The 13,051-nt window shown below is 44.3% G+C and overlaps 1 protein-coding gene across 8 annotated transcripts in view; it reads left to right on the plus strand.

Annotated features, from left to right (window-relative positions):
- Positions 1-11,850, plus strand: part of ZNF532 (zinc finger protein 532) — a 124,074-nt gene extending 112,224 nt beyond the window's left edge. For 4 of the 8 annotated variants that reach the window (XM_075587286.1, XM_075587268.1, XM_075587276.1 and 1 more), the window contains one exon: positions 11,080-11,849. In XM_075587286.1, the coding sequence (XP_075443401.1) occupies positions 11,080-11,574 (495 nt within the window). In that variant the 3' untranslated portion in view covers positions 11,575-11,849. Of the gene's footprint in view, positions 1-11,079 lie in introns of all 8 variants that reach the window. The other 4 variants (XM_075587303.1, XM_075587313.1, XM_075587324.1 and 1 more) reach the window with 2 other exon arrangements.
- The last annotated feature ends 1,201 nt before the right edge of the window (positions 11,851-13,051 follow it).

Consider the following 13,051-nt stretch of genomic DNA (forward strand, 5'->3'; position numbering starts at 1 on the left):
TCTCCCGTGTGAAACTTGAGTCAGATCTGGAAGAAAGCAGGATAGGTTATTTTGGTGTAGGTATATGGCAGTTAAGATAAGACCGAGAGAGTGGTTGACTGACTCTTGGGTGGGCGCCCTAACTCACCCCCCCCCCTGTTGGCGGCCCTGTCCCCCATTCTCTCTCTACTTCCCCCCCCCCCATTCTCTCTCCCTTCCCTCCCCCCCATTCTCCCAATCCCCTCTATTCTCTCTCTCTCCCCCCTCCATTCTCTCTGACCTACACACACACACACACACACACACACACACACTCTGATACACACACACACACACACACACACACACACACACACACACACACTCTGATACACACACACACACACACACACACACACACTCTGATACACACACACACTGATACATACACACACACACTGATACATACACACACACACACACACACACACACTGATACATACACACACACACACACACACACACACACACACACACACACTGACACACACACTGATACACACACACACAGATATACACACACACACACACACACCCACAGATATACACACACACTGACACACACTGATACACACACACACTGATACACACACTGATACACACACACACACACACACACACACACTGACACACACACACACACACACACACACACACTGACACACACACTGATACACACACACAGATACACACACACACACACACACCCACAGATATACACACACACTGACACACACTGATACACACACACACTGATACACACACTGATACACACACACTGATACACACACACTGATACACACACAAACACGCACACACACTGATACACACACACTGATACACACACACACACACACTGATACACACACACAGATACACACACACACACAGATACACACACACACACACACACACACAGATATACACACACACACACACACACACACACAGATATACACACACACCCACAGATATACACACACACTGACACACACTGATACACACACACACTGATACACACACACACACTGATACACACACACACACACACTCATACACACACTGATAAACACACACACACTGATACACACACACACTGATACACACACACCCACACACTGATACACACACTGATACACACTGATACACACACACACACACACACACACTGATAAACACACACACACACACACACACAGATATACACACACACACACAGATATACACACACACTGACACACACTGATACACACACACACTGATACACACACCCACACACTGATACACACACACCCACACACTGATACACACACTGATACACACACACACACACACACACACACACACTGATAAACACACACACACACACACACACACTGATAAACACACACACTGATACACACACACACACACACACACATACAAACACACACACACACAAAGTGGAGTACAGACAGAGGCAGCCACGAGCAGGCGGCTCCCCGCCTCCCCCTGCACCCACCCCTGCGCCCATCTCCCGCACCAAGGGGGGGGGATGGGAGCGCTGGGACGCAAAGGTACAAATTGCCGCCTCCCCACCCCCCGGCGGGCAGCCACGGGTTCCCAGGGCAGAACGGGGGGACACCGCGCAGCCACCACTGCCCGCCCCCACGCCCATCTCCCGCACCAACGGGACCGGGGGGGGAAGGGAGCACCAGGACAGGAGGCAAAGGTGGAGGCAAAGGAACAAAAACCCACCTCATATCACCCCGGGGGGAGACACCGCGCAGCCGACAGAGGAGCCAGGAGTGGGAAGAGACACACACCACGTGTGCTCTGCAGAAGGAGGCGGAAACCCCGCCCCCGGTTCCCTCTGACCTGCAGCCAATCCCCTGTGGCCCGGCCGGCATTCTAAGTCCCGCCCCCCGGCATCCATTCATTCATTCAACATAGAAAAAAAAAACTTACCTGCTCTCGCACGGCATCCTCCTCACCGCCGCCTCGCCACATACCGGGACCAGGGCCAAAACCCGGGTCATTTCCGGGACGGACAGGGAACCGGGACAGGACACAAAAAACCAGGACTGTCCCGGCAAAACCGGGACAAATGGTCACCCTAATTCTCCTATGTACACACACTCGCACTCTCCCACTTACACACGCACACTCTCCCACTTACACACGCACATAACCCTCTCCCTCTTCACCTCACACATCACCCTCTCCCCCCTCCCCACACATCACGCTTCTCCACCCCCCCGATCCTCACACATCATCCTCTCCTGACCTCACCCTCTCCCCCCCTTGCACCTCAGATCCCCCCCTTGCACCTCAGATCCCCCCCCCTTGCACCTCAGATCCCCCCCCCCTTGCACCTCAGATCCCCCCCCCCCTTGCACCTCAGATCCCCCCCTTGCACCTCAGATCCCCCCCTTGCACCTCAGATCCCCCCCTTGCACCTCAGATCCCCCCCTTGCACCTCAGATCCCCCCCCTTGCATTCAGATCCCCCCCTTGCATTCAGATCCCCCCCCTTGCATTCAGATCCCCCCCTTGCATTCAGATCCCCCCCTTGCATTCAGATCCCCCCCTTGCATTCAGATCCCCCCCTTGCATTCAGATCCCCCCCATGCATTCAGATCCTCCCCCTTGCATTCAGATTCCCCCCTTGCATTCAGATCCCCCCCCTTGCATTCAGATCCCCCCCCTTGCATTCAGATCCCCCCCCTTGCATTCAGATCCCCCCCTTGCATTCAGATCCCCCCCCTTGCATTCAGATCCCCCCCCCTTGCATTCAGATCCCCCCCCTTGCATTCAGATCCGCCCCCTTGCATTCAGATCCCCCCCCTTGCATTCAGATCCTCCCCCCCTTGCATTCAGATCCTCCCCCCCTTGCATTCAGATCCTCCCCCCCTTGCATTCAGATCCTCCCCCCCTTGCATTCAGATCCTCCCCCCCTTGCATTCAGATCCTCCCCCCCTTGCATTCAGATCCTCCCCCCCTTGCATTCAGATCGTCCCCCCCTTGCATTCAGATCCCCCCCCTTGCATTCAGATCCCCCCCTTGCATTCAGATCCTCCCCCCCTTGCATTCAGATCCTCCCCCCCTTGCATTCAGATCCTCCCCCCCTTGCATTCAGATCCTCCCCCCCTTGCATTCAGATCATCCCCCCCCTTGCATTCAGATCATCCCCCCCCTTGCATTCAGATCCCCCCCCCTTGCATTCAGATCCCCCCCCTTGCATTCAGATCCCCCCTTGCAGCTCAGCTCACTCCCCCCTTGCAGCTCAGATCACTCCCCACACTTGCATCTCAGATCACCTCCTCTCCTGCACATTGCGCGCCGAACTTCCGGTGCGTGGGCGCGACCTGCACGGGAGGACACAGCAATAGCGGAGTGAGGCACCTGCTGCAGGGGGGGAACAAATCTGAGGCTGGACACGGAGCTGGTGGCGCCGAGACAGCTGAGGTCAGGCACAACTGTGCTGGCCGGGCCTCCTGGCCCAGCACAACATGTGTGTGTCCATGTCCCCTTCCCCCGGTACCTGCTCCAGTCGCTGCCTCCGCCTCATGTCTCCGTCATTCCCGCAACGCCATGAGCAGCACGCGCCATCTGTCACCCGCCACCACAGTATGCAGCCCACAACACTCTCCTAGTGGCTTCTGCCTGACGGCGCCCCGCCTCCCCCAAGCTCCTATTGGATGAAGCCTCAGCCACACAAAGCTCCTCTTACCCTGCGCACTCAGGCACTCTGTTCTATGCTGTATTCTTCCTACACTGCACAGATAGCGTAAAGAGATTACGGGTGAGTGATGGGTCGCCTGCGGCTAAAATGCACACGCCCCGGGCGAGTGCATTTGTCGAGCCCTGTACTTATATAAACCATACACACACACACACACACACACACACACACACACACACACACACTTTGAATTATTTTATGAAATGCTAGAAATAATGGTAAAATGTAAAAAAAAAAAAAAAAATACATGCAAGAAGAAAAAAATCTGCACGAATAATTGGTGTAGGAAGAAATTTTTACTGCAGATTTCCAGAGGATCAAAATTTGTACGTTTGAAAATAGCCCCAGGAAAACTACACTTGCAGTACCTGTACTCCTCTTGGAAAGCCGTGGTTGGAGATTGTGTAAACTAGTTATTTATTTGAAGCATCTGGCTCTTCTAGGGAACAAATAAGAAGCTTTCCATTTATAGGACATATTTGAAAACGAGAGGTATCTCTCAATGTATTACTTCCTGGTAAAACATTTTTTTTATAAATATATAAATAAATATGCAAATCAACTTTATCCCAAGTGAAAAGTCCTTGAGCACCACGTTTCCGTAGCTTTATAGCGTTCTGTCTTTCTGACATCTCGTGTTACGACACGACTGACACATTTACTTTTACCTATGCTGAAGATTTGATTTCAAAATTGCAAACTGTTGAAATTTTTACAATTCATTATACAATCAAAATCAATAATTCATTATACAATCAAACTCAATTAACAGTTATGCTCCTTCCGGGGAAACCATGTTTTCAAACCAATCATTATAGGTGTTAGATCTAAAATTAAATGATGGGGCTACAATACCCGGTTGGTATTTTTATCTAGTTAGAAATGTTTTTCGTGAACATTTTGAGGGGTTGAATTAAAATAAACTTATGGAATCGCGACTTGAAAAGCTTTGCTTGATACATTGCATTTCAATTATTTGAAAGTAAAAAAGCCAAAATGCACATTGAATATGACACTTTTTAAAATTAATTTCTATGTTTTTTTCTTCTCGTACGTATGGGTCATTTAGTTCAATCCTTTGGCCACAGCATGTTAAGCTGCAACCATGTCCAGGTTTGACCCTTTCAGCAGGTACCTACACTATCAATGTTATATTGTGTCCTTTGATGTAGGCAATAGCATGTGATGGTAACATGTAGGTATTGCCTAAAGCAGGGTTGCGCAAACTGGGTGGTGCAAGATTTTTTTGGGGGGGGCGCGGGGCTTGTAGAGGTCCTGCGCTCTTCCCCAAGGCATTTAAATTAAATGCCAGGGGACCGCAACTTCTATTTACCGAGATTCAGCCGGCTTCAGGATGCGTGACCATGGCAATGCGGGGTCATGTGACGTCACGGTCGCCAGGGTAACGGGACGTCAAAGGACGCTGCGGGTGACGTTACACGACATGACGCCACACCGAGGTAAAGGAGGAGAGCAGGCGGGGGGGGGAGGGGCGCACTGCAAGAAAAGTTTGCGCACCCCTGGCCTAAGGGGTTAACATTTACTAGTACTGGTGACAGCCTTATATTTTGGCCAACGATTGAACTAATTGACCCATACGTATGAGAAGAAAAAATATATAGATATGAACTAAATAATGTGTCATAATGGATGTACATTGCAGCTTCTGTTTGGTGTTGTATATTTGCGGTCACTTTCCCAGTAGAGCTCCAGTGTGCACAATTACATATATAAATATATTTATTTATAAAATGTTTTACCAGGAAATAAAGAAAATAGTAGATAAAGCTACACACCAATTAAATAACAGAAATACTTGCAATGACCTGTGCTCCTGGTTCAGGGATATCTGGCTAAAAAAATCCAGTCTACAGGAAAGGAAGTGATGATCCAGGGCACTTCGGGGTTTTTTTGTAACACAATGTTTCGTCCTTCTATGAGAACTTTTTCAAGTGACTGGCATGCATAAAGAGGAGAAATGTCCAGTATATACAGACGAGACCACGAGTATTCTAAAGGTTGCCTTAAACTAGCCCGGTTACATTCTGGGTATGTGCTGGGTGTAACCTGGCTAGTTTAAGGCAAGTTTAAGGCATTTCTGCATTGACTAATGACCCAAAAGATTAACACAGCAGGGGTCCCTGGCAGTCCCATTCAGTCCCGCTGTTAATCTGGTGGGCCATTAATCAATGCAGAAATGCTGGGTCTAGTTTAAGGCATGTACCTGGGTGTATCTGGGTCTTTTTGGCGATTGCCACTGGTTTGTGTTAGAATAACCGTGGGCACTACAGTATAGTCAATAACCCATGTGAATACACTTAACATCACCCCCAGTAATCCCACAATGATCTACAGCTGATCTTGGGTTCCTCCATGTAATGCGCACGCTGGTTCCTTGTCCGATCGCGGTGACGTCATCCTGAAGCCTCTGCATTCGATGTGGTTCCTGTGTGGAGTCACGCTGACGTCATCAAACAGCTCCTCCACCCGTTGTGGTTCCTGTGTGGGGTCGCGCTGACGTCATCAGCCTGCTCCTCCATCTGATGTACGGGAACCACAAGGACATGACCGGACAAGGAACCAGCGCGCGCATTACAGGGAGGAACACAAGATCAGCTGTAGATCATCGTGGGATTACTGGGGGTGATTATGTTAAGTGTATTCACATGGGTTATTGACTATATATACTGGACATTTCTCCTCTTTATGCATGCCAGTTACTTTAAAAAGTCCACGTAGAAGGACGAAACGTTGTGTTAATTGTGCTACAATAAATTTAGAAAAAAACGAAGTGCCCTGGATCATCACTTCCTTACCAGGAAATAATACATTGAGAGTTTGAGAGTTACCTCTCGTTTTCAAGTATGTCCTGGGCACAGAGTTAAGATGACAGATACATGGTTACAAATACATGGGTACATTAGGTGAACAGGGTTATACATTGCATTACATTTGGTAAACAGGGTTATAGATTAAATATAAACACATTGCATGAACAGTTAAAGATATAAAAATAAGTTATAGGCGCATATAACTGTTACAGACCACATTAAAATGTGAGACAGCTTTAGTTTTGAAAGAACTTAGGCTGATGGTGGCTTTGAGATTCTCAGGTAGGTTGTTTCAGTTGTGGGATGGACGGTAAGAGAAGGATGAGTAGCCAGATACTTTGCTGAGCCTTGGGACCATAAAAAGTACCTTGGAGTCAGATCTCTGGTGATAAGTGCTGCGTGTGGTAGGGGTCAGGAGCATGTTCAGATACAGAAGTAGCTTGCTCAAGAAGTATTTGAAGGCAAGACAGGAGAGATGAACTTTGCGTCTAATCTCAAGTGATGGCCAGTCTAATTCTTTGAGCATTTCGCAGTGATGTGTGTTGTAGTTACATACATTGGAGGACAATTGAATCGTAGAGGGTGTCTAGTTTGCTAAGGTGAGTGGGTTGCCGAGCCTTATACTATGTTCCCATAGTCTATAATTGGTACTAACATCTGCTGTGCAATGTGCTGTTGTGACCAGCAGGATTAGGGAGGATTTGTTCCTATAGTACACCTAGTTTGGCATAGGTTTTGGATGTCAGGGTATCAATGTCAATCAAAATTTTAAATGGGAGTCAAACCATGTGCTCATATATTTAGAACTACTAGCAGGTGCTAATATGGTATTAGAGCTGGTTCTTATCTGAAGCTCTGTCATTGGTAGCTTTAGAAATTCAGCCGTGATCCCAAATATCATTGTTACAGCCTTGTCACAGTTTGTTTTGGGAAATCCAATTTTCAAGTCTCACAAAATCAGATTTAATTACATGTTCAAGGTCAGAGAGTCGAGGGCTGCGTGCATATAGGATTGTGTCATCCGCATACATGTGTATTGAAGCTTCCTTACAAGCTGTTTGTAGATCATTGATGAAACCTGAGAATAGTAGGAGCTCCAGAACAGAGCCTTGCAGGACACCGCAAGTGATAGCCAAGGTGATAGCCCGAGATACACGTTGGGATTTGCCTTATAGTTAGGAATGAAACCAGTTTAAAGCATGTTTCCCTATTCCAGAACACTGAAGTTTGTTTAGCAAGATAGCGTGATCAACAGTATCAAAAGCCTTTGCAAAATCTTGGAATATTGCACCAGTAAGTTGTCCCAGTTCAATTCCACACTGAATCTCATTGTAAACGTTTAGGAGGGTAGTTACTGTGGAGTGTTTGGGGCGGAAGCCAGATTGGAATTGGTTAGGGAAATTTGTCTTGGTATAGTAATCGCTTAATTGGGAGTGAACACATTTTTCAATGACTTTGGATAGTATTGGGGGAAGAGAGATTGGTCTGTAGCTTGAGACAGTGTTTTTGTCCCCGCTTTTGAAGATTGGGAAAACTCTGGCAGTTTTCCAGGTCTCAGGGATATGTCCTGCAGACAGAATAGAGTTGACTATGGAAGCAAGTGGTGTGGCAATGGCTGGCACCGAATCGTAGGAACTTTGATTGCAGTAAGTCAGGTCCACATTGGCTGCTCAGTTTCAATTTGAGGAGTGCTTGTGTATCTCTTCTCCAGATACTCAGACAAATTGAAAATTGTGGACAGTGTTGGGAGAGGGTGGAGCTATAGGTGTACTCCCAGATTGGGCTTCATGTTTGTAGTTTGGGTTGCGTTTTGCTAATACGTTAGTAGCACACCCAACAAAGTATTCATTGAATGCATTTGTAATGTCAGTGGGATTTGTCAGAGTAATTTCATCCTTAATGATATTACATGGTTGTTGATGGCTAGAAGGCTGGAGTATATTGTTGACTTTCCAGAGGTTTGCTGGGTTTGATGTATTCTGGTGAAATATGTCAGAGTAATATTGGGCTTTTGCGTGTCTTGTTTGCCTTGTGCACATATTCTGCAGGCATCTCTAGTTATTAAGATCCTTAATAGTGCCCGTTACTTTGTAGCTTTTCCACAAGGCATCCCTGAAAAGGTAGAGCACTATAAGGTTGGTTGTAACCCATGGAGGGTGGCCCCCCCGCACTTTTATTCTGCGTAGTGGAGCATGGGTTTTAAGAACTCTGATTGGAAATTGTTGAGTGCAGAATCGATCTGATTTTCTTTACACAGTACACTATTGTATGGTCACTGAAAATATCAGGTAGGAGACCAGAGGATTGGATTCTGCTTGGTTTCGAGGAGAGAATCCAGTCTAGAAAGGAAATGGTTGTGAGATTTCAGGTTTGTCCTTGTGGGTTGGGAAATTTGTTGGGTTAGGTTTAGTGTCTTGAGTTGTACCTGGGTTTTGTTGTTTCTAGGGTCAAGCCAATTGTAGTTGAAATTCCCAAGAACTAACAGATCACACTTCTCGTTCAGAGAGGAAATTGAGCCAAGAAACTGGATGATATCAGTCGGGGATTGTAGGGGGCCGGCAGATGCCAGCAATAAGAACAGGCTTAGAAAGGGGACGGCAAATTTTGCAAACAAGGATTCAAAAGAGAGTGGGCTTGGTATAGTACTATGGGCCTGGATTTTGAGCTTGCCTAGCAAGATCGTTTATGTGTAAGCATTTCTTAAAGGATACTCTTCTACTTAAAATCGCCCTATTATTGCTTAAAGAAATGTTTTTAGTTATATTACATTTATTAATCATAAGTATATGGAAAAATTGCAATTGATATAGTATTTACTAGATAAAATACTTATGATTTACTCCAATAATAAACCCACATTTCATTTTTGTTTTAAATTAAAACGAAGAGCTCTTTTAAAACAAATGTTGATATCAATACATTTCTTATAACATTTAGATTTAGGTTCTGTTTTGAACAACCTTTAACTCCAAGTAGTTGAATTAGAATTGGCTACAGATTACGTAATTTTTAACTGATTAATATAGTGTTTGAACTTAACATATTTATAGTGAAATGTACATTCTAGTTTAGAAGTGTTTCTAAGGATGATACATTTTTGTAATTTTAAAGGCCGAAATAAATAAATAAAATACTCTTCACTCTTACTCTTTTGTTAAGCAAAAGACACATATTACAGCGCTATACTGTACTTTACATGGAGTTGACTTCTTTAACCTTATTTCAACACATTTCTAAATGAGGCCTCATCATTCAGTTCACAAGTTAATTAGATCTCTGAACAAAAGTGCTTGCAGCACATAGGAAAGAAAAAGGAAATAATATTGTCCAAAAAACATTGGTGCAAATATACCATCAGTGACAATAAAAAATCACTTTCACAAACCAGTGTCTTTTAGTCTTGCAAAAAAACAGAGAGCGCACCGAGGGTTAAAACAGCAGCAAGGGGGACCTAATTTCTTCGGATGGCTCGAGCGCGGACAGTTCACCTGTACTTTTGTCTTTTAGTCTTGCACTGGACAGTCTGGATGGAATTCAGGATAGGATCATATGCTCATACATGTTCACTCATTGAAAACATAAAAATAATGCACATACTGTAAGACAAGACCAGGGCTTGTAGTTCGATACTCCTCGCCACACCAGACTCACGGCAGCTGAACCGGGCGGTTACCTCCGCATCATGCGATGTCTGTTAATCTCGTCTCGTGATGTTAAGGCTCTCCGGATCTGCCCCTGCTATAAGGCACCTTTTAGCACCAAAAATACGCCTTAAGGTCCATTCATGGGACTATATGCAGTGATAGGCAAATAGTTTGACACTCTTTGGGTATATATAGACATCTGCTTATTTACAAACTATCTCTAATGCACACGTTCGTTAGTAACTCTTTTCCATTGCGAGAGAGAGGTGAACTTGTACTAATGAGAAACCAACAATCTACGATTTAGATGTCGTTCTAAGAATTGTGTGTCAGTATTTTTTAGAAGGTAATACGGTGTCTATATCTTACAACAACTTCACTAATCCGTTTGTTGCTGGCCCCAAATGCAGTTGGTTTCACCCTCGGGATTGGACGGGATCATTTTGTAATTAATAAACGAATATTCACAGATTTCTGTACTGCATAATGTATCGATGTAAAGTTACACATTTGCTCCCAGTGATTATTCTGTTGTCTGTAAATGCATGGGAGATGCAGGGACATATGCAATTGTTTTCTGCTTATTTACAAATTCCCAACCTATAGAGCCACAGCCATCAAATGAACTTTTTTAATATAAAATGTTTAAAGTGCTTGCTGTGTGTCTCAGATGGGCACATATAGCAAGACGTTTGTTTTTAGACGGGCTTCTACTAAGCCAAGTATACCGGAAAACGTAAAATATTTGTATGCGATTTTTACTTGTGTAGGTAAAGGTAGAAAGAATTGGAGTCTAAGACTGAAACCAGGCTACAGTGAGGGAATAAGATAATTGACTTTAAAATGTTTTTTGTGTACTTCAGATTCCAACCCCAAAGCGTAAGTTGGAAGTGCCAGTTTTGGAGTTTAAACCCACGAGCGGAGCAATTACTCAGCCGCTGAAGAAGTTAAAAATTAATGTCTTCAAGGTCCACAAGTGCGCTGTGTGCGGCTTCACAACAGAAAATCTACTCCAGTTTCATGAACACATACCCCAGCATAAATCGGACGGCTCTTCATACCAGTGCAGAGAATGTGGCCTTTGCTATACCTCCCATGTCTCGCTTTCCAGGCATCTCTTCATAGTTCATAAGCTAAAGGAACCCCAGCCTGGACCGAAACAGAATGGGTCTAGAGAGGACAATCAGCAGGAAAACAAACCAAGTGCAGACAATGAGGCAGTAGACAACATGACCTCTGACAGGACATGTAAAGTCTGCTCAAGGACATTTGAAACTGAAGCTGCCTTAAACACCCACATGAGAACCCATGGCATGGCTTTCATTAAGTCTAAAAGAATGAGCTCTACAGAGAAATGACATGATTTGTAAGCAATAGGAGGAGCCAACTCCTGGAGTGGGTAGAAAAGTAAACGTTTGGTTTGTTGGAAATACACATTTTAACCTAATCCTATTGTTTCATCTGTGAAACAAAAGACTTTTCTAATAATTTTCTACGTTGTGGCAATATACAGTATACTGTAGTTTAAATGTCTCATCTGCCTCATTCGGATAAGTTATCATCCAGTATTAAAACGGTATTTCACTTAAAATAGATGACAAATGTAAATATTTAATAATTTTGATACTCTGTTACATGCTTGTATTGATGTACATGGTTTTTTTTTTTTTTTGTGGTTTTTTTTTTTTTTTTTAATGTTCAATCTCGGTGCGAAGATTATTTGACCTCTGCTAATTGGTTCTCCATAATAAAAACAAAAAAATAATTTTAGGGTGGTACAAATATACCATTTTCATTCTGCTTCTGTAAAGCTACAGACAGAAATATGGGGGTGCAATTTGATACCTAAATGAAAACTAAAGATGTTCGAATCATTCCGTTGCAATTGTGAAATAGCCGTCTTATACGGATATGTGACGCTCAAAATAAATCATAGAAGTAATATCACAACGAAGCAATCTATGCCTAGCATTATTCCCTACAATGACTTGGAGAATAGGAGACCTGGTGGAGAAAGGGCAGTTAAGGGATTCCCCCTCCCTGCCCCCCACCCCTACACCCCAAGGCAGTTGCGATGCTCACATACTGTATAAAAGCTGTGTGTTTGGTGTTCAGACTATTGTGAAAGTTATTTACAACTCTCACTTGCCTTCCTCCATGAAAGTTTACTCCTCTATTCAATACAGTGATAGGGCCCTATTCATTAAACTACGATTGAATTACATTTTCATGTGAAAATGGCTGTTTTTTACCCATTAATGCATCTCACCATATTTATTAAGCAGTTGTACGTGAAAAAAACGTTTTTTTAGATGCAATTTGTTTTTAGCTGCGCGTCTCGGTGCAATATGCAAAAATTGTGTGCAAATACAGCTCAACCCCCTTATAACACTGTGCTTGGGGTCCAAAGACTCACATCGTGTTATAAGTGGATCGTGTTAGAAATTATTGTACAATACATACAATTGTACATTAAATATTTAAGATACCAATAATCATGTTGTAACGTATTCATAAATACGAAAATTGGGAGCCACGCTTGCATCGCGTTATAAGCGGATTCGCGTTGTAACGGATCGCGTTATAACGGGGTTGAGCTGTATGACGCAATCGCAAGTTTCCATATTTATGAGCTAACCATTAAGTAATCTCCCCAAGGTAGACGAATTGAGGCTGAGAGAGATTTATTCTCTTCCTCTTCATTAAATGCCTGAATGGTCTTACTTTGGGGAGGTGAGATTTTTGGATATTAATTTTTCTGGGCGATGTTGCACTGATCGGGCAAAAAGTGCGCGAAAAAGAGATGTCAAATCATGCAAATTATAAATAATTCTT

The sequence above is a fragment of the Ascaphus truei genome, chromosome 1 (genome assembly GCF_040206685.1).
Source record: "Ascaphus truei isolate aAscTru1 chromosome 1, aAscTru1.hap1, whole genome shotgun sequence".
Lineage (NCBI taxonomy): Eukaryota > Metazoa > Chordata > Amphibia > Anura > Ascaphidae > Ascaphus > Ascaphus truei.